This window comes from Phalaenopsis equestris, unplaced genomic scaffold (assembly GCF_001263595.1).
Source record: "Phalaenopsis equestris unplaced genomic scaffold, ASM126359v1 Scaffold000572, whole genome shotgun sequence".
Taxonomy (NCBI): Eukaryota; Viridiplantae; Streptophyta; class Magnoliopsida; order Asparagales; family Orchidaceae; genus Phalaenopsis; species Phalaenopsis equestris.
The window spans coordinates 992,493-1,015,225 of record NW_018165012.1 but is presented as its reverse complement, the minus strand read 5'-3'; the positions used below and the strand labels follow the sequence as shown (position 1 = coordinate 1,015,225).

At 34.6% G+C, this 22,733-nt stretch overlaps 2 protein-coding genes across 5 annotated transcripts; one reads left to right on the top strand and one right to left on the bottom strand.

The window, feature by feature from the left end:
* Positions 1-3,366: 3,366 nt before the first annotated feature.
* On the top strand, positions 3,367-4,053 carry LOC110029451. The gene is made up of 2 exons (XM_020731755.1): positions 3,367-3,656; positions 3,740-4,053. The coding sequence occupies exons 1-2, from the start codon at positions 3,417-3,419 to the stop codon at positions 3,860-3,862; spliced, it is 363 nt and encodes a 120-aa protein (XP_020587414.1). The 5' UTR covers positions 3,367-3,416; the 3' UTR covers positions 3,863-4,053.
* Positions 4,054-4,280: 227 nt separating this feature from the next.
* Positions 4,281-22,525, bottom strand: LOC110029427 (1-phosphatidylinositol-3-phosphate 5-kinase FAB1B-like). Of its 4 annotated transcripts, none has more exons than XM_020731713.1 (13): positions 22,249-22,525; positions 21,983-22,123; positions 20,264-21,048; positions 12,264-12,998; positions 11,829-11,982; positions 11,410-11,754; positions 9,254-10,090; positions 8,840-9,171; positions 8,627-8,750; positions 8,344-8,514; positions 6,734-8,248; positions 5,961-6,227; positions 4,281-5,110 (listed from the first exon to the last, which is right to left on the bottom strand). In XM_020731713.1, exons 3-13 carry the CDS (start codon positions 20,881-20,883, stop codon positions 4,862-4,864), a joined length of 5,349 nt encoding a protein of 1,782 aa, XP_020587372.1. In that variant the 5' UTR covers positions 20,884-21,048; positions 21,983-22,123; positions 22,249-22,525; the 3' UTR covers positions 4,281-4,861. The 4 variants fall into 4 exon arrangements, with proteins under 4 accessions (XP_020587372.1, XP_020587375.1, XP_020587373.1 ...); XM_020731716.1 differs by having other exon boundaries at positions 12,264-12,995; XM_020731714.1 differs by having other exon boundaries at positions 21,983-22,183; positions 22,273-22,525.
* Between the last annotated feature and the right edge of the window lie 208 nt (positions 22,526-22,733).

Here is a 22,733-nt window from a genome sequence, read left to right as displayed (position 1 = left end):
ACTAAGAGACATTAGTTCAAGAATCATATATATGTCGCGTGTGTGTAAGAACCTCGAATGACCCAAAAAAATAGTTGGTTTTGATATGAATGTTTGATTTAGGAGTATTTATTACATACAAAAAATATGGGTGAATTTGGGTGTGCTCATGGTGTACTCACCCGAGAAATTATTGCATCAGGTGTCCAATTAAAATTGGCCACATTAAAATGTGGACCTTACTGAAATACACTGTTTTGTTGTTTTTTGAAAGTGTGGGACTTATCATAACACATGACACAATAATTTTTAGCACTCACCCAATCTTCATATACAATTCATTCATATTAAATAATATTTCCTAATTTAGGGGTGTAAATGATTAGAGTCAAGCTCATGCCACCCACAACTTGAATTCGATCTTAATCATGGGAGTTCAAACTAACTGGTTCAATTGTTATTAAAGAAAACAAAAATCTTTTTGATTGAAGTAACTATTGAAATAACAATCATAATAAATATAATATAACAATTATAACAATAATTAGCAATTAAAAAAATAGTAAGAATTTATTATATATACCAATCAATAACTCATAAAAAGACTATATATAGTAAATAATGTAGCAATCTTTGTCAATCTAAAATAATTAATTAACCATTCATTGTTCATCATTAATAAATAATGTTTATATGATTACATCAATAATACAATCATCCTCCAATTTTTCTATTTTTTTTTTTTAAAGTATTAACATGAGGTGGGTGTATTGCACCACGACCATTAAATGTGTGCCACAAATATAGCAAAATTATATTATATCACTAATATATTTATATGATTTAAAGGAGAATTTACATTAGTAATCCTCATTTATTTTTATATTATTTTTAGTACAAATTCACATAAATTGTTTGAATAATAGTCAAGGTTGTATTAAAGTTCTATCATTAAAATCCCTATAAATTTGATATGTATTTAATCTAAGGTAAATTAATTTTTTTTCTAATTGATATCTTAATTAAAGTTTAAAATAATCATAATAATCGATTCATATAAATTTACATATCTAACATCCAAACTTTATTTTTTTTTTATATTTATAGCATTTAAATCTTTTATATCACATAAAAAAATATTATTATTTTAAGTACAAAAGATGAATATATATTTTCATGCATAGAAAAAAATTGATATAAATGTAAAAAATTAAAGTTTTGCTATTAGATATGTAAAGAAATAAAATTGAGGGATAGGTATGCAATTAATCCTATAACTTCAAATAAAATAATCAGTCATAAATGAATTAGAACAAAAAATTTGAAACATTTATCAAAATTCTTGAAATAAAAAAAGCAATGATTAAATATAAAATTAATATTGAACAAAAAAATTTGAGGCTTTTAGATGGAGTTAATGAGCCCCAATGATAAGAAAGAATATTATGTTTGTCGTTCTGATGTGTGGATGATATTATGAATTGCACCACGCCATTATGCACAGTATTCAGTGCGATTCAGATTGTCCTCCGCACATTCAATTATTCGAACATAATATTTTTTTATTGGTGATATTTTATATTTAAGCAATAAAGAAAAAGATAAATAAGTTTAAAAAAAAAATTCATATTTTTTATTCATGAATTAAAAACCCGATCAAGATGTGACAAAAAGGTGCGATTAACATTAATGGATTTTCAAGTTATTTTATAAATTTTTATATTAACTTTAATGAATATATTGAATTATGATTTGTCTGTGAATGATCACACTCAATAAATAGATTTGTCTGTGAATGATCACACTCAATAAATAGAGTATAAGACGAGAGAGAGAGAGAGAGAGAGAGAGATGCATAGTAATGAATAGTAACCTGATTTGGTGATTACTGTTTTCTTATAGAATGATTCCCCAATTTATAGATGAGAGATATAATATGAAATTACATGTATGCTCTTACTTTAATGAGGGTGTTACATAATATTTTAGATATATTAAATATATATGACTGTGGTTTGGTTACCCTCTGACTCGATTGGCTGAAATTAGTGAGACTTGGTTTTGATTTATCTGGTTGTGCTGAATTGGGGTAGTCATTTGGCTTTTAATAGTCAACAAGTTGGCAAAACTTCGCACGATCGACTTGGCTTTACGGTTAACAATTCTAGTTTCTTTCTCGATTATTGATCCCTATATGAGGAGTTTCGGTCTGCAAAATGAGATTAGACTATCGAGTATAGGATGAATTACCGTGATTCAATAGATGCATAGTAATGAATAGTAACCTGATTTGTTGATTACTACTTTCTTATAGAATGATTCCCTAATTTATAGATGAGAGGTATAATATGAAATTACATGTATGCCTTTTCTTTAATGAGGGTGTTACATAATATTTTAGGTATATTACATATATATATGACTATGGTTTGGTTACCCCTCGGTTGGCTAAAATCAGTGGGATTTGGTTCTGGTTTGTCTGGTTGTGCTGAATCGGGGTAGTCATTTGGCTTTTATTAGTCATCAAACTGGCAAGACTTCACTCGATCGACTTGGCTTTACGGTTAACAATTCTAGTCTCTTTCTCGATTATTGATCCCTAGATGAGGAGTTTCGGTCAACAAAATGAGATTAGACAATCGGGTGTAGGGTGAATTACCGTGATTAAGTAGATAATTCATTCTTTGATAAGGGGATCGTTCGAGATGTTTGTGTGTTATATTGTTTCCAATTCTTGGCCCATGATGACAGAACCCAGGGCCGTCCATGAGACTATTGGCGATATTGAAGTCTTCCCTTAAGTTGGGTTGTAATGATGAGCATATTTATGCCTATGCTCTTGCGATTGGCCTTAGACCTTGGTTTGGGGTGACATACACCTGGTTGGTCTCTAGCCCCTGTTCAGGGGTTTGCATATGGTCAAGTGGGTCTTTTGATCTTCCATCAGTGGGCCCTTCTTAATTGTACATTTTCGTCACCTTATACGTTAGATTTACTCATAGATTCATGTTGACACATTTATGATATATATATTTTTTTTCTTCGATTCTCTTATTTTTTGAATACTGCAGTTGTGATAATAATAAAAGAATTATTAAGAAAATGATCATATTTAATAACTAAATAATCAAATTCCTTCAAATTTCATGCCCTTTGCATTCCGTTCCAATTTTTTGATAGTCTTCAAATTTTAAAATTTTTAGATTAACTTTGACATGAGTAGTATTTAAAAAAATGATTAATAATTTATATTTTCCAAATGTATCAAAAAAATTTGAAAATCTAAATAAACTAAAATTTGGCCAAATATTCCACCTAAAATTTTATTTTATTTTATACCCATCTACTTCAAGATTCTATCATCATAAACAACACTCCTAAAAACAAATTATCAAATATAAACTCAAGTCAACTCTCTGGTACCTTGCATCTTATTAATGAAAACCAACCCTTCCATCTTCTCTTCTCCAAAATTCTTAAACAAACAGATATCACCGCATCCATCAATGGCAATCACACCTTTCTTCCCCAACATCTCCATACGTGTAACAGCCCCGAGTTCGCCGGCGATTACCATGAACTCTCTGGCGACCACCAGATCCCTGATACTCACAAATCACCACGTCCGGCTGCAAACTGCATCAAATTCTCTGAAGAAATTTAACCCAGTCATCAAGGTGAACTTGATTCCACTTCAGCAGAACATTTTTACTGCTAAATCCATTATTTGAAATGGCTGATTCAAGCTTTCAACAAGCAGATTTTTGAGGACAAAGAGAGTGGTGTAATATGCTACAGAGATGAGCAAGGGTATTTGATCTGTGAGGGGTATGATGAAGGGCCCAGATTGCCCTGGCAACAACTAGATGGTATAGAGATATAGATGGTAGAATGCAATCTCTCTCTCTCTATCTCTAGCTGCTTTTCTTGTTTATCTTCTCTTCTCCATTGATACAGTAATCATCATTCTCATGTTTTATCTGATACATAAACTAAACATAACAGCTTCATGTCTAGATATCAAACAAAGCTATTACAGGAACAGCTATTTCAATTTTCAATAGTGAACCTGGCAAAAAACATATTATATGCAAGTGCCAAACAAACAACAAATATTTCTGAATGAAGAAAAAATGTTATCTTGCACATAGAGAGAGAAATATTCAACGAAGTGAGTTAATAAGATAATTTCTCACAAAATCTAGTTTTTGCAGATATAAAACATAGATAATGATTTCAAATAACTCGAAAAATATAACTTTATATACATTGAAAAGAATAATGATTACAAATTTTCCCACTAAAAGCAAATACCCAAATTACAACCATGTTGCTCAAGTTATTACCTCACAGAACAATTTTAGAAAAGATTAAAATAAAAAAATTGTATAACTAAGAACTAAGAATTGAAGTCAAGGTGTCATCTGTTAGGCGAGCTCCCAGGACTCAGTAAGGTAAAGGTTAAAAAGGATTGCAGTTAGGATCTCATGATTGTCATAGGAAAACACCCTATTTTTAATAGAGATTGACGCAGATCAAAATGAGATCAAAAATATGAGAAGGTAAAACGACCAAAGGAAAACAAGTGCTAAAATAGACCTCTTTCTGTTTCCATGGGGTCATTTTAGCCCCAAAGATTATAAAACTGTCAAATTAGTCCCATACTCTTTAAATTGGAGCTAATAGTGCTATGTGGGGACTATGTCAGCCTATTTTAAAAGAATTTGAGGACTAAATTAACAACTCTATAGATTGGGACTAAAATGACTCCCCCCTACAATGCGTTAAGACTACTTTGACATTTTTCTCAAACAAGATACATTCGAATGGGAGGAAATTAGGGAGATTTTCTTACTTCCTGAAACAAATATATACCATGAAATCAATTCAAACACACATGTTGCTCCCCATCAGGGACAACGATGAAGTAAGCAGACATTGCTTTTCTGAAACGTTTCTTGTATTGCTTTGGTCCGCTCTTCGGCCCGCCCAAAATACCTGAGGCTTTGACCCATGTCTCCAGGTGCTTGTCCCATGTATATTGCCTCACGAAATCAATGATGCCAATAACTAATTCTTGCTTCTTTTCATCAACGCCAACCAGTAAAGAATAATCCATTACATCTATTGACTGCAATGAAAACAGCATATTAAGTAACTTGCAAATAAAATAGAAGAGAAAAGCGATTTGAACACCCCCCACTTATTTATTTATTTTTTTTCTGAAGATACTAGAGTTGATAAGAAGTAAACTCCAAGTTTCCTAGGTTACTTGTGAACTATCAGTCACTTATTCAATAAAAATGAAGTTTTGAAGTCAGCAATCTATATACTAAAACTTATGGTATTTGTTATTCTATATTAACGTTCTAAAATGCAATAAATTCCATCTATTCGTGTATATTCTATCAAAATCATAAATCATAACTATATTAATAGTTATGAAGGATCTAATGTGTTTTTTGTCTTCTAGCATTAGCATTGACCATTTTAATGATAACAGCTCTGCAATCAAGTCAAGGCGCCTTTAAGGCTCTAACAATTGTTAGTATTTATGCAGGTCAAGCATGGTTGAATTTACGAGGCACCTTTAGCCTTTTAGCATTGCTATTCACCAAGTTCCACACTATCACTAAAATTTGTTTTGACAACTTATAAAACTTACTCAAATTTAAAGTGCCTGATCAAATTCAAATTGCATCATAAGTTGTCCAAATGACAAAAGCTTCAAGGAAAAACCCACTTCTATTCTGATGATGAAAATAGATTTTTATTTTTCCTTTTTCCTTTTTTTTTAAGAGATTGAACCTCAAGTAGGTAATTAATTATGTTATGGATTACAATGCTTGTGTGTGTGATGTAGAACCTGCACAATATGAAAATTAGAGAAACCATAAAACAAACATTTAAATGCAAAATTCATCTGAAAAGATAAAGGGGACTCCAAAATTTAAGGAAAATCAATAGTCTTTCCAACTTACTGCAAGAAAATATGTATCATTCCAAACAGCCCTTTCCAATAAACGCTTTGCCTTGTCACCCACAAAAATCGGAGCTTTTGGCATAGCCTCAACCAAATTTTGATCAAGTAGTACTTTATTACTACCACTTAAATCAGGATTATATCTTGCCCTTGAAGATCCCTTAAGGTCATATAGTCTTGTTACATTTCGTCCAAACAAAAGATTCTCCATGACCAGTACATCAATTTTTGTCTCTTTTCCACTCTTCAAGTGCTTTGTTGATACCTTCAAGAAAAGCAGCAAATCATCATGTCTAACAAAAAAGTAAAAAAAAAAGACACAGTAATTGACCCAATGACAAGGCCACAGGAAAATATAGTAAATAATAAAAAAAAGCAAATTCATTTGCAACAAAGATGATAATTTTAAAACAAATCTAATGAGAAAAGATTAACCAAAATCATTATTTAAGACAAGGACTAATACCAAATGTCTTGATTCATTCTCTACGTTTAATTGGTTGAAATTCTCTACTTTTGATTGGTTGAACCCAGATTACTCCCCTTCAATGTCAATATGAAATATTATTGACTGTCTCAATATGCAAATATGATTTCTAACTTTTTTTATGTGTCACGCACTTATAGTTAGCACGAATATTCAATGCTATAGAATTATCCATCAGCTAAACTTGGCTAGACTTAGCAATTATAACAATTCTGTCCTCTTAGGGAAACCCTATGATGAAATTAATAAGAAAAAAAATATTCTAAAAGATGAGTAAAATGTACCTGATAGATACCGAGAATCTTTGCAAGGCATGTAGGACTTCTGGTCGCTATGGATTCTGAGAGATATTTGAAGTACCCAGGAGCAAAATCAATAAAGGATTCAATTTCTGTTTTAGTGATCTGTTTAATGATAAACCTATCATCTAGTGATTTAGCGAAAAAGACATTGCTTTTGCCTCCCTGGGCTCTCCATTTCTTACAACGACTAAGAGATCTTATATAATCTAGCTCAGATGGGCAGCAATTTCTCCTCAAAGCATCAAAGTGCATAGCATAATAGCAAGTCACAGTATATCTGACTCTTCCCAGAGGGCCCTCAGATTCGAAAGATACTTTTGCATGCATTCGATTTATAGACATAAGTGGATCCAATGAGCTTTTGCTCCCAGACAATGACATTATGCCCTCTTCTGTTGAATCAAAGTTTTGGAATGTTTCAAAGGCGACATCATTAACTGAGTAAAAAGAGTTAAGGTTGACCGAGTCACCTAATGCCGATTGAAATGAAGAATCAACTTCTCTAGTTCTCTCCCAGTCATCTGACATCTGGATATGATAGTCAGTGGAGACTAGTGCATAAGATATGATACTCGTTGGCTCGTCATCATAAACAGGGATCACAATTTCATTTTCTCCAACTGGAAGAAGCAACCTCCCCCCACCTTGATGCTCCAACTTCAAGAATGAAGAAATATACACAGGATTGTACTCATTAAGAGCATTAAATTTTGGAATATTGCCGAAATTCTTGTTAAAGGAATGGTAGAGGTTGAAAAAAGGTAATCCAATCCAGCTTGAGGACTCTTCTGCACTGTTCCCCAACTTATCAAGTACAACAGAAGCTAAAGACTGTGGTACATTGGCTACAATTTTCTCTTCAGTATCCTCCAAAGCTAAAACTGGTTCTGCTGCATCTACCGTATCAGATGAGTCCAGAATACCTGTAAGCACAGGGTCATATTCACAGGTCCAATTTTTTTTAGATGTATCAGAAAGATTGGCCAATAGTGGAAATTTCACATCACAGATAGCCCCACGAACCATATCCAGAGGATCTAGCTGATCATCCTCACTTACACTAGTAGAAAGACTGGCCTTATTTTGTTCACATTCTGAAGTGTCAACATCAGTTTCTGTTTTCTGCAGAGTGAGATTTGATTCGTCAAGCGGTTTACTTTGCTTCTCTACAAGGCTATCAACATAATTTCCATCTTTGTTGATTATATCTATTCTGGAATCTGAATAAACAGTATTGTTACTGTTTAAACTGCTCTCCATTTTGCAAGCTATATTTAAATCTGTTAGCTTCTCGTCCGGGAAGATTTTCTGTGTATCACTAACCAAGAAACCATTAAGACAATCCCGAGGATTATCTGATTCACTAGCAAATAACAAAAGTTGATCCCAAAGATATGACTGGAAGACCAACTGCCTCTTCAAGTTATTGATCTCAAGAATATCAATGAATGATTCCCCATTCTTCACGTCCTTTTTAAGCACTTTATTTAGAGATTCCTGAAACAAATTCCCTTGCCTCGTTACAGAAATGCTAATAAAAGAGTAAATAACTAAAACTCCGAAATGGCAGTATAAAAACAGCTCTCGCATACCTCAAAAATTTCCTTAAACTGCTGCAACATTTCTTCAAGTTCATGAAAGTGATGACTGGGCTCTGGGTTTATCGCCGTAGCATTAGCAAACTTCAAGGATTTCCATTTATCTGCAATCAGCGGTAGAGATTTTAACACTTCAGAGAGTAACAGTTCTTTCCCCCTGTCGACCTGGTATTTAAAAATAGTTAGTGCATGATAACTTTAAAGGTACAAAAAAAATGGTTTCTTCAAATAAAAAAAAAAAAATCTTTCTGCAATATTTTCTATATGGACGCCAGACCTCGTTTGCTTCCTTTTGCATCCACTCCTGATATTCATAGTTGAAGTCAAGTTTATGTGGTGGCAGATTAACAGAGTGAACAATAATTGATGCATACCGAAAGCAAGCAACCATTTTTCCAAACCTGATCAATTAAGAGTGGCGTTGCTAGTCAATGAGAAAGAACAAAGAGGAAGTAAACAAAGAAATATAATAAATGAGAGAAGTTGATACCCATAAAATAGAAGGCAGTCCCGATGAAGAGAATGACCACAGCTAGCGACCCTGCTAGCAGCTGCATGATTTGAAAAGCTAAGCTCTAAAAATTTTCCAAAAGACAAACCCCAAGCAGCATCTGACATTACAATCCTTGTGGCTGCAGGAGGTAAACCATTAAGCCGAAGACATCGTAAACACCTATGCCACGTCCATATCTTTCCATCCCGTTTTCCGGGCAAATTAAACTGGGGAAGTTTTTTAACAGATATTGTCAGACTTCCTCGTTGATGGGTGTAGCATTGAATGTGAGCTTCTGGGGGCATCTCACATGAAGGACAGTGATAACTCTATCATGAGCAGGGGTTATAATAAGTTTCTAATGTAGTCAACCAATTTAATATTATATAGCAAAAGACATGTCATGCGTACCTTGTCAAATAGATGGTCTCTTAAAAATCTCCCCAAAGGCATGTCAAAGCTACCATAGTATGTAATCCGCACGAGATGAGATCGCAGACAAAACGTGCCTTTCCACACACAACGGCTTGATAAAGAAACTAAAATGGTTTGGTTATCTGAAGGAGATGATGAAAATTCATACTTTACCATTGCCGTTTCTTGTAGATCAATATTAAGCCGGTTTGAATCCAGTACATCAGATAGAACAACTTGATTGCAGCCTTTCTCTGATCTCTTTAAATTATCTTCTAGGAAGACGGGTTCAAAATTGGCATGATCTTCAACAACATTTGTGGATTTTTCAGTAAAGTGAGATTTCCCAAAACACAAATTATTCTTCTCAGTTGCAAACTGCGCGGGTAGACTATCTGAAGAAGTGTTTGAAAGGAATGAATGCAACTTTCCACTGGCAACAGGTTGAGTAATAAAGCTTGAGGTGCAATCTTCCATTTGGAAACTGGCACTTCTGGAAGGCAGTGGTGGTGATATTTGTATTTCTTTTTCTTTGGAAATAGTTGCTTTTGACGAATCTTGTGTGTTTATGACAGTACAGCCACTGCTACTAACAGCTGGCTCTATAGAATTGTTTGCAAAAGCAGGAACTGTGGATACGTATTTGTTAAGACAAGATGAATTATTTGGTAAAGCTGCAGTCACTGGAGACTGCAATGGAGGTTTTGGTACATGGGCCCCTTCATCAGCAAGGAACAATGTTTCCAAAGCTAGATAGTAAGCAGCAAAAAATCCGTACTGGACCACATGCTTTACTTTCTTCAGCTCATCACAATTTGCACCTTTGAGAATAATCTAGGCATGAGCAAGGTATTTGCATCAGAAAACTGCATTTTACTCTTCTGACATATTTGCAAAATCAACATTATAAAAAACTAAGAGATTCATACTTAACAATTTCAATTTTCAAGGAAAAAGAGAAATGTGAGGGACCAGAATGTGGATTAAAACACAGACAAAAAAACTATAATTTGAGTTATTACATAAAAGATACCCGACAAACTCAATAAAATAACATCTTTATTGCAACAAGCTGCCTTGTGTAGTCACACCTACGGCCCCAAAAATGGATTATTAGAGTTTTGTAATAACATAACCGAAGCCATCAAATGATTTTGTTTAGAGTTTATATAGGTTCATAACCTAGTAGGAAAGCCATGTAGCTGAGAGCCAAAAATGGTGATCAAAGTAAAGCAGTTCCTCTTTGAAGACAAGCCAATAGTATGATAATCTAAAAACAAATAGATTCACTGAAGATACCAAACAAGATCATCAAAATCATTATCAAGGTCCTAGTTACTTAAGATTATCTGTTTATCCTCAGTAAGGTATTGTTTTAGTGCTGGTATTTCAAGGAGCAGGCTCAGATTCTCTCTGATGGATTTTAATGACTTGTCATTTTGATAAAGATTTGATATAATCATTCAATTCATGATTTAAATGATCAGCAATAGCATAATTCACGAACTTGGTTCCCCCTTTCTATGATTAAATATAAAAATTACTTGAAAAATAAGGTAAAACAAGAATTTTTTTTTTCATGAAGCGTCATAACAAATCACAAACGTTCCATACATGAGTTGTGATCTTGTATGCTTGATTTTCAATAGGCAAACTACTAATGATAGATTTCTACCACTTATTTTGAACGGGAGTGTTGAGAAGTATCTAGGGGCTAGCAAAATTGGCAGCATGAAGATTACTAAATAAGGAATGACAAAAGTCATGGATTCATATGTTAAATCAGAGAAAATATATACCATATATTCATTTGTTTAACATAGAAAAGGGAATACTATGGGTCGCTCCCTTCTCCTGCCGGCCAAGAAAGAAAGTTTTGAGCAGCTGTTTTAATTTTTAAAATCTTTATAATTTTTAATAATTCTCTAGGTAATTTAAAGAATTAATAGTCATTGGTGGAATGAATAAAATAAGTTTTCTAGCCACTTCCTTCTTTATAGTGAATATTCTCAAAAATCATAAGGAAATATAATAATGGAAATTAGTACAGATTCCTATTATAAATAATTATCATGTGACAGTTTAGAAATGGTAACATAAACAATAAAAAATAGAGAAAATAATAGAGTATTTGAAATTTAAAATTGTCTCACAGTGCAGCCGAGAGGTTTTGGGCATCCTTCAAAGAACATCAAAGTCTTCAACATATTCTTCCCTCCCTGCACAGCAGTGCCATGCCCTTCCAAGAACTTCTCTACATAAAATAGATCACAGCTCCCCAGCTTAGATGATGATACATTATCAATAGAAGGAACTATTTGAGCTCCAGTGCAGCACGATATTCGCTCTAAAATGGGCCTTTTGATATTCAAAACAAGTGAAATATTTCTTGCAAGAAGATAATCTTGAGCTATACGAGACACTGATTTCTCCACCAAAAGAACTTGGGCCTCCCGAGCTTTAATTCTTGCGACTGCCATCTTCAAGTGGTCCATTTCCTATATGATAGCAATTAATTAGAGCAAATAAAGCCTGCTTTAGTTTTATATGAAAGTATACACAGTTGACACACCTGCTGCCGCAAAGTATCCAAACATGAAAATGAATTCCTTACTCTCTGGTACTCAAGAGCACCTCCAAGGATTAATAATTTTGGTTTTTCAATTTTAGACATCATATGGCGGTGTGCTACATTCTTCTTACAAACAACTCCTTTTACCACCATGCTAAACAGAAAAACAAACAAGAAACTTCATGATCAATCTCAAGCTGTTTGGCAATTATAAAAGCAACATTTTCAAACTCAATGGAAAAATACTTGGGAAAGAAGATTCAATCAGTAATACATAAACATAAAGCCTCTGTTTTATGACGAAGAAAAGATTCAGTATTTTTTTTTTCAAGTGTGATTGTGTTAATATATACAAGCACCGAAACCATTGAGCTTATTTCAAATAATTGAATCAGTAACATCAAATAACTAAGAATAACTCGAAATGTGAATTACCTCTGACTGCGATGACCACAACCAATGCACTTAACCTTAACATACCCACCAGGATCCATCGTTCCACCTTCACTAGTGCCCGGCCTAAGAACTTTTGCTGCTTCCCATGACAATGATGTAATAATCTCTAACCAGCTCTCTTTGTCACCTTCTTCACCAATTGGAAGATTTTCAATCAGTAAGAGTTGAGCTATCAATGCTCTAAAATGTCCTTCAACGACATTTTTAATTGCTTTCCTGTGCTCATCACTCAAGCAATCTGTTGTATGGAATTCACGGCTGTGAAAGCTCCTCAAATGATGGAGATAGCCCAATTCTCCAGTGTTATCATAATAATAATCATCATTATCATCAAACAAACCTGCTTCTCTCTCGCCTTGCTCATCTTCAAGTTCAGGGGGGAGCCAAAGTAATCCATTATTCTCAAAATCTACAGGTTCATCAACACTGTCTATTCCATGAATGGATGACAAACCACACACATCACTATGATCTGGTTCAGCTTCTGCAATAACTTCATTGCTTAAAGAATCCTGTAACTTTATGCCATCGAGAACTGGAGAGAAAACCATTTGGGAAGCAGCATCTTCTTCGTCATGCAGCACCTCATTTATATTAAAATCATGATTGATCCTGTCATATTCAACTCTACTATAGTACTCCTCAGAATGCTGGAAATGCTGTGCTCCAGAGTTAGACTGGCATTCTACATTTCCGTCATCATCATAGTTACTGCTGCACATTACACCTTTGCATTAAGAACGGTGAAAACAATTTCTAAGGAAGTTGATATCTTCAGAGAATAATATCAAAACTGATCAAGAAGTTTTTCTACTTCATTCCATTAATACACAAATATTACAAAATTGTATTTATTTATATGGAAGTGGCTCTCAATAATGAAAAAGAATATCATAACAATAACAACGAGGCCAAATATCATAGCAAGGCACCATAATTTATATCGATTAGACAAAAAATAGACCAAGATTAATAAGAGAGAAGAAACGATCTGATAATTATCAAGAAGGGAAAATAATGCCCAAAAAAGTAAGGCGCTAGAGAACACTCTTCCCAAAACCCAAGTATATTCAATGTCACACAAGAAAATTCTCAAAAATATCAAGCCAAACAAATACGAAAACCTTGTCTAATATAATTACAATAGCCAAAAAAGGGAGAAGTTGAACAAAGAGAAAAATTATGACAAAAGATCTCCAACTAGAATCTCCTCAAAGAAGCCTCTTTTCCATCTAGCTTTAACCATTTTTGTTTAACTATAGCTCTCAAGCATGCATGCAATTCATGCCTCTCTTCCATCACCAATTTATAGGAGTTCAAGGGGATACAAAATAAAAAATGAAATATTTTTTAAATAACAGAATTTGCAGACAACTTTTGAACCAATTTTAAACCATGAAGGAAATTCTGTTTTAAGGTTTTGAATCAATTATTATCTAAAAAGATAATTCAAACAAACCTAGGTTAGAGCTAAGATCATCTAATTGTGAATTTTGGATAATAATTTATTCAAAACTTCAAAAATTAAATTTCCTTCATGAAGACCAGGTTCGTTTCTACACCTCACCATACTAGCTGTCCAGAGGAATTATCGATTTAGGTACTATGTGACCTTTAGTACTACTATCAAGGGTGCCATTAGTTCTTATAGCTAACCATACTAGCTGTCCAGAGGAATTATTCAAGTCAACATTGGAATATTGGACTACATTAGATTTAGCTGCCACTTCTTGCTCCCACTACTTGAAGCAAAACCTGCAGAAACGAACCTGTTCTCAATGCGACCTTCCACTCTTTGTTTCATCTGATGGTATGGAGATAAAATTAGTCGTTCAAATTCTAAAGAAAACTCAATCACATAGCCTACTGTGATGCATACAGACAAACATGGCGAATTGTGTCAGAGTCACAACAAATCCAGCAACTATTATTGAGCATCCAAAAATCCTTAGATACATATGCAGGCTCAGAGGGCCGAAGGAACCAAGATTTTGCTAACTCTAACACTTTAGAGAGCATGCTCCCTTGGGTTGTCATTGATGACCAAACACCTTAACTCTACTCATTTTTGTTGAAGTCATTTTCAAATGCAGATGATTATAAACATTTTCATTCCTCGGAACTGATCTAAAAGAAATGCTGATGAAGACAATACAAATCCCTGTAGCATTAACGCTAAAAAAAATTTCTTAGTTTTGTTCAAAATCAATAAAAAATGCCCAACTTTAAATTGGAATTGCAACTACAACAAAAATAAAAAATAAAAAAATCAAAAGAAACATAACAATGTGAGGAATTTGTCATCCGTTGACCTGTCATTTAAAAAAGTCTCCAAGATAAAACGCATAAACTTTAAAATTCCAATAACACTTGAAGGTCATCTGTAGGAAAACCCTTAAGAGTACAACATTTCAAAAAATAAAAGAAAATAATCCAAAAAACTCAAAGTTTCAAAACCTGACATAAGGATGACAATATAACTATTTTTTGCTTCTCCAAATTATGGCAATGAAACTAAATTAGCTATAATCAAATTTATAACTAAAAAGAATCCACTAACTCTATTGGACTTTATGAAAACAAACTTTGACAACCTTTAAAAAAATCAGCATTGTCGGAAAAACTACGTCTTTCTTCATTAAAAACACAAGATTCTTCTTGCGATTTGGTAAATGCCCAACTTAGTGTGCTTGTTTGTAATATCATGTTGTGTGATACATGTGTACATCATATGGAACATTTGCATTTAAATATTTGATTTGGTCTTACATGGGAATATTCTCTCATTTGCTTATGATAGATAACACACTTACATTCAGACATTTAATATTTTTACATGACCATATTTTTCCAAATGCCCGTGTCAATATTTAGATAGCATTTGTGCACTTGCGCTCATATGTTTAACAACTTCTACATGAGCATATGTCCCCACATTCTTAAGTTGCATGACACCTTGTGCACTTCATTTTTGTATCTTTGTATGCCATGGTGCATAAAACCATGTGCACTTGCATTTGCATGCTTGAGGTCTTTGCATGAGCACATATCCACATGCGCTTATGTTGGACATTTGCATATTATGAGGGGGTGGTTAGCTCACAAGGCCCATCTAAGGTATGACCATACCTTGCATGATTCATACCACTTAATACCTATGGTATTACATAGAATTGTCGCAGACACATCATATAATTTCATCTAGTATGAGTCATGCTACCCAACACTCGGCCTAATTCAGCACATCATGTCACTTCATATAGCATGTGAATTCACTTAATATGGGTTATTTAACTTTGTAACTTCAAGTCGCCATTGTGTATAATCATCGACTTAGGATTCCTTTTTCCAATGGGCCCTCTTAATGTCCTAGCTTCATCATCATGCATTTTTAATATCACATACCAAAATTCAATAATCTCCAAATTATTTTCCATATAAATATAGTACTAGCACATGGCCATTAAGTGAAAACAATTCTTTATGACAGACGTGATATGGACAGGCTTGCTGACCTCCTTTTCAAACTTACTCAAGGCCAGTTCACTCTTATAAGTTGATTTAATGATCTAAATCTAAACAAAATTCTAGAATATATGCCCCTAATTTTTAGCATGTGTCGCGTGTTCAGGACCTATCAACCACTCGACCAAATGGCCAACCCTTAACCAGTTTGCTTGCTCCTGACAAATCAATTAGACCATTTGATCCCCTGATGCATTAAACCCACTCACGTATTTTGACCTCTCAACCATTTGGCTACTTGTCAACCTATTTTAATTGGATACAATTTTAGTGAACTAGCTACCAATTAGTAATTTGGCATTCGCATTAAGTCGTGTAACCCTTGACATATTGACACACTTGAATTGGCAACACAGACAAACTATTAGCACCTGACTTCGTAATTTTTTTACTCACCAACGGTCACTTGTCCTATCATGTTATCCTTTAAGCTGACAACACCCATCAACTCATCACCAGTCCTTCGACCTGCTGACTTTGCTCATGTATGGCATTGAATTCTTCCTTTCTTGTGCACCTCAGTGAGGTAAAAAACAAAATCCTTCCACGTATGTCCTTACTATAGCTTTAGCAATGATTCTAATTGTCAACACCCATCTTCATTGTCTATATCTTAAGTAACCCTCAATTGCCCTAAAGTCCTCAAATCTCATACAGCAAGAGCTTTTTCTCTCTCCAACCTCAATTTTCAAGCATAAATGAATTTTGGAAAACCAACTAGTCATTTCTGGGCACATAAAATCTTAGACCTGTCAATTACCTCTTTCCAATTAACTCTTCATAAAGCATTTCCTAGTGTGGTAGACAAAGCCACCACTTTTTGGTTCTTAATGATCTTTAGCTTCCATTTGACTAGAGTTTCTTTAGTTCACATCCTTGGCTTCTAGCATTACAATATCTCGAGGAAATGAAAAGGGCATTCTCTCCCTTCTCATGCTTTCAACGACTCTACCGATGTCTCTGAAGTTGTTGAAACATACTGGTCGCTACCTCTCCTACCCTCTAAAAGTGCCACCAATTTATTTCCTTTTGACCGCACACCTACTGCACAACCTCCTTCCACTTAGCAATAAGTTTGCACCTTTAACACCTTCTCACCACCTAGACTCCAGTCACCATCACATTCTCCACCTAATTTCATTTGGCTAGATGCTCATCCCTAGGTAAGTAGGAACCACCAGTGTTTACATGTACCACCAAGTATAATCAGCCCGTCGATTCTCCACTTGACACAAATAAACCTCACATTATGGTGAGGCCACACAAAGTGTTCTCTTTTTTTCTTCTTGTAAAATTTTGTGTGAGCAATTTGAATTATCCCCTGCAACATCGTTGGGTTTTTCAGACGACAATCATTTTGTTGCCCATCATCATAAGGCAATAAATACCCCTATAATAAATTCTAGTCTCTAATAGGATAGCTTGGAAATAGGCAAACCCTGCCCAACGTAAGAGGCCAGGATACTCCATTCGACATATACTAGGCACACTTGTCATCTCTGACTTGTCAGTAAATATGAGCCCGACCTCTCTAGTTGGCCAATACTTATGCACCAAATGTCTAAAAAACTACCAATTTTGAACGTCTAGCAAAAATGATCCCTTGCCGCCGAGAAATGACACTTAGCCATTACACTCAGGCACATTAGTCATGGTACACTTGTTGCGAGAGCTCACACACATCTAAGGCCATAAATGAACCGAGTTGAGCCTACTTGGAGGCTATGCAAGCTTGATCTTATTTATTAAAGGCATGTTCAAGCTCAAGTCAAGCTATATTCAAGCTTTGTAATAGTGTTCATACTCAGTTCATTAACATATTTGTTTGACCGTAGTTGGAGCTCAGCTCAAGCTTAGTTCAATATTTAATCAACAAACTTTAAACTAGCAGCTCGTTTAGGATCATAGACTAGCCTTAGTGATCCATACGAGTGAGTCATGACAAACCAGTCTAATTGAGTTTAAAAAATAATTTTAATTTAACAAGTTTTAAATCTTTCAAAAGTTTATTATTATTTTTTAAATGATCTTGAGCATCATCCCATAATACCATATGGTTTACAAGCTCAATCATTCAAGTTAGTCCTTTAATAGCTTATAAATAGTAATATTTAAAACATCATAACATAACAGTATGGGACTAAATGTCCAAATAAAAGATGGAATTCGAACAATAGTAAACAAGCCTCAATTGAGCCTTATATCAAACTTTAATCGAATTTTAATCAAGCTTCTTAACAAACATGTTCATGAGCTTTAAATGAGATTTTGATTGGGCATAAAGGAATCAAGCAACAAGTTGTTCGAGCTTATCACTTAACAACCAAATATTTAGATATTCAAGGTTGTTAAATTAGTTAATTAAACAAACATGTAAGAGTTTTTATTGAGCCAATCCACAAGTAACTTGTCGAGAATTCAATTCATTTGCAATTCTACAGATGCTTGCCAACTCTAAATTCATCACCCAAGAACCATACATTGACTTCAACACCACCGATCTGCTGATTCCTAGCTCACAGGTCAAAAGAATCCTAGGGTAGATGCGTATTGAGTGAAAACGCCCAATAGTTTTTTGGTCTTGTTGGCTTTAAATTGCCAAGACCCTAAATCCAACATGCTACCTCGCATGCATTTCAAGTATGGTCAACAATTCACCTATGCATTTGAAGACTTGAAATTATTATATTTTCACTTTTCTAACGTGTAGTTATCACATTTAAACTATGGAATTTGGAAGGGATGGTAGCGAGACAATTGAAGATTTAGCGGCATTCATTCTCAAAACCTCATTACATTTCCTTGGGTTTGATTCTCTGTCTCATGAGCTAAATACATATTCATGTTATTTGATAATCCTAATTATATAAATTAAATTTGATATGTAGATTAGAAAAATTGTGCATTTTGCACTATTGCAATCTACAATCATGCACATATACATACACATTTGCACATGTATGCGCCATTTTAGGTTCTATTTTCCTTGTAGATCTCCACCCTAGGATCTCCATTGGTCTTGTTACTCTCATAATAGGCACATAGGGTTTATTCATTTGGAATATAATTGTGATTCCATTTTTGCAATAAATGTTGTAATATTAAGGGTTATGCAATAACTAAGGGTATAAATAGCTCATTTATCTGGTTGATACCGGGTTGGCTTACGATCGGCTTGGCTCAGTTACACCCCTAACAACAACCTAATTTTATATAATAAAAAAATGTATTTATTTTATATGCCCTGGAAAGTGTAATAGATAAATATGCGAAACTTTGACTATTTGTTGACTTAAAAGTGATATTATGATATTAAGCCATGTAACTTAGGTTATAAGCTTTCTACTTAGACAGTAAGTGCCTAGTCCATGTACTTAAAACAGCATAGCTTGAATAATTTCAACATGTAGATCTAAAATTATATTATATGTTTACATCATATGATTGACCCTCATACGCATTTAGATCATCTTGTCAATAGGGCAAGATCATAAGTCCCAATTTTACTCTCTATCAATAGTTCTAGCTTGCATTATTTAAAGACATGACATCGTAATTTTTAAAATCCATATAGGTGTAATTAGAAAGAATCTCCTATCTAGAAGGGTATAATTCCAATATTTAGTCTTCGAAGAGCCAAGTTTCAGAAGTAGACATTTAGTAGGAGATTTACATAGCACTATGTCCCTTCATCCCTATCTAAACATTTTCCCTCTTGTTGCTTAAGAAATTATAAACCTAATCACTAATTAAGTTTTCTTTACTAAGTTAATTCATTTAGTCTCTTCCTTGAAGCTGAATACCAAGTCTTCCTCCTTTATTATTGAGAAATCCTCACAAATTCACATCACCATGTAAACCCCGTCCAACTATCTCTCCATTGTTGCTACTTTACCTCATAATGGGGGCCCAAATAATTGATAACTATTTGAGCTTGTCTTCTTTTAAATAAGAATATTGTTAGAACTTACATTGAATCAAACTATTTAAAGCTGAATACCAAATCTTCCTCACATGAAAAAACACCCGTTGTTCGAAACATTAATGAAAAACAAGTTGGATTTTTTTTTACTAAAGCAATCTGGCAAACAATATTTATCTATATTATACATAAAGGGAAAAGTGCTAGAGGAATCTAAATGTATTAGGTTGTAAAACTATATCATTGAATACATACATGTAAAGCTTAATGTACAGTGGGAATTGCTAAGTTAAACTGCAGGGATACGTGAAATGAAATAAATTTAATATGGAGAGCACTAATGTAATAATAAAGATCACTCTTTGGATGATCTACCGAACAACCAAACTTACAAATGAGATGAATTATTAATTAGCTTGATATTTGGTTTTTGCAGATATGTCAAATGGCAGAAATTTTTCCTCATTGTTAAAGAAATGATGAAACTTTAAAGTTATTAGTGACTCAAGATTCAAGCACAAAATTAACCTACCTAATATTGCAATAACTGAAGTGATTACGGCAAGTATCCCCTTTGTCTACAAAGGAATTAGCATGCGAATCAAACATCAGAATATCATGCTCACCATCCTCAGGCTCAACTATCATGGATCGAACAGAGCTGGGGCTAGACCAATAAAGAGTTTGTTGACTTGGTCCATTAGAGTAAAACATGGAACCAATAGTCATGGTACTGCTCTCAGGGGTGCCACTGGATCTTGTACTTATCATGCTCGTTGTCCAATATGAATTATCCATGTCGGCATTGGATGATTCTATAGCATTATCTGCCGCTGCCACTTCCTGCTCCCATTGCTTGAAGCAAAAATTGCAGACACGAACCCTGTCTCCATCCAACCTTCTACTATTTGGCTCAGCTGAAGGTATGGGGATAGAATTAGCAGAGCAACTTCCACAGAAAACACGACCACATAACCGACAGTGATGCTTACGGACAAATATGGTGAACCGTGTATCACAGTCATAACATACCCTGCAACTACTATCGGGCATCCAAAAATCCTTAGATACATATGCAGGCTCAGAGAGCCGAGGTAACAATGACTTCACTAACTCTAAAAATTTAGAGAACATGTTCTCTTGGGTAGCCATTGATGATCAAGCCCTTATCCCGCTTATTCTGTTGAAGTAATTTCAAATGCAACTAATTATAAACACTTTCTTTCGTCGGAACTTATCTCTATGATGATGATCAATGAAACACCGATCCCTTAGTCGTGATGCTCAATGAATTGCGGTACTTCTGTTCAATCGGAACTGCAACAGCACCAAAAGAAAATCAAGATTCAGAAAAAGCAAAAAAAAACATATTGATCAGAGATAAATCGCATTGCCTTCAAAATGCGAATAATCCTCGGAGATGAAAACCATCAGAGAACAATGTTTCTAAATAAAATATAGAAAAAGCCCATTCTTTACTTTTTTTTTTCGAGGACTAACAAAAAAAAAATCATGCGAAAAAAGGACGGGAAGGGATGATATAGGTGGGGACAGTATGGGGCCCATGTATGTATATGATGACGTGTAGTTATCCTATCCGTTGGTTGTGGCCCAGGTTTTATAGTAGCCGTTGATAAGGAGAAAGCGCGGGACGTATTCAATGGGACATTCCGGTTGAAAAGCTGTGCAAAAGGCAATTAGAACCTGTACAATTGTGTTGTTATATATATATATATGTAAATTCATAAGAATTGAGCGGTATATATATATATATATATATCTTCCCATTTTCTTTAATTCAAATACTATGAATCAAAGAAATCATGATTTTTTACAGGCTAAACATTAAACAAGATGAGATCTCTCCCCGAAAAAACTTTCTTATAGATATGAGCAGGATTAGTGCATTCACTATAAGGTAATCAAAGGATAATCAAAGCAGGGTCTGAGCAGGATGTATGCCTCGCCAAATCTTGTGGTCTCTGAAAGAAATCATGAAGTTTAACCGGGGTCCAAGCAACTTCGATCCTATCGTATTCATCAAATGCCCTATATCTGATGAAACCAAATCATTCCGAAAAGAAAATCAAAATCAGAGATCAAAATCTCTTTTCTCCCTTTTGGGCGACGAGGAAAAATAAAATAAAAAGGGGGAAGATCCGAACGAGAATGCCGAAGAAGCAGATGGCATGGGGAAGAGAAGAACGAATGCTTCGTACTGAGAAAGCCAGATCAAGAATATAAGTGTTACCAGGGTATCCTGCTCCTCATAAGCATTACCAGGGCCTCTTGGCTTTCGGCGACGGAGAGCGATGGAGTCCCACTGGCTTTCCGCGACGGAGAGCGACGGAGGCTTTCGGCTGCTGGCTTTCGGAGCGAGAGGGGTAGAGGCCTAAAAGGAATCAAACATTAGGCGATACACAGTTTTGTAGCTCTCTTGCCGAGAATGTCGCTGTAGTGCGAGAAACCAGATAAGAAAATGTGAGGAAGAGGGAGATGGAAGGAGAAAGTAGACACCATTATGAAGAGGGAGCCACAAACCCTTCCGTATCTTCCGTTGGGATCAAACTCCACAAAAAATCTGGTTAATCTTCTTCCCGAGGATTCGATTCGCGCTCGTCCTTCTAATCTTCTTCAACCGATCCTTCTTTCAAGCTAATGGCGGAGACTCGTAAGAAGAATGATGTTGGCGAGGACTGTGAAGAGGGGAGAAGCGAAAATAGTGGCAGTAACTGCTTTGGGCCATTTAAGCTTTCCTTCGCGTGTAACTGCAGAACGCGGGGTCCGTCCCGCCGCGGCATTTTATAATAGAAATTATATTATATGTATTTTACATAACTATTTATGTCAATTTAATTATTAATTATAGGTCGCCATATTATTAAAATAAAGCTCCATACATATTGTATAAGACTTAAGAGTTAAATTTATGATCATTTGAGCTCAAATTTTATTCCGGTTTGGGGCAGCTCTTTTGGCGCGTTGTGTTCTGAAAACACGCA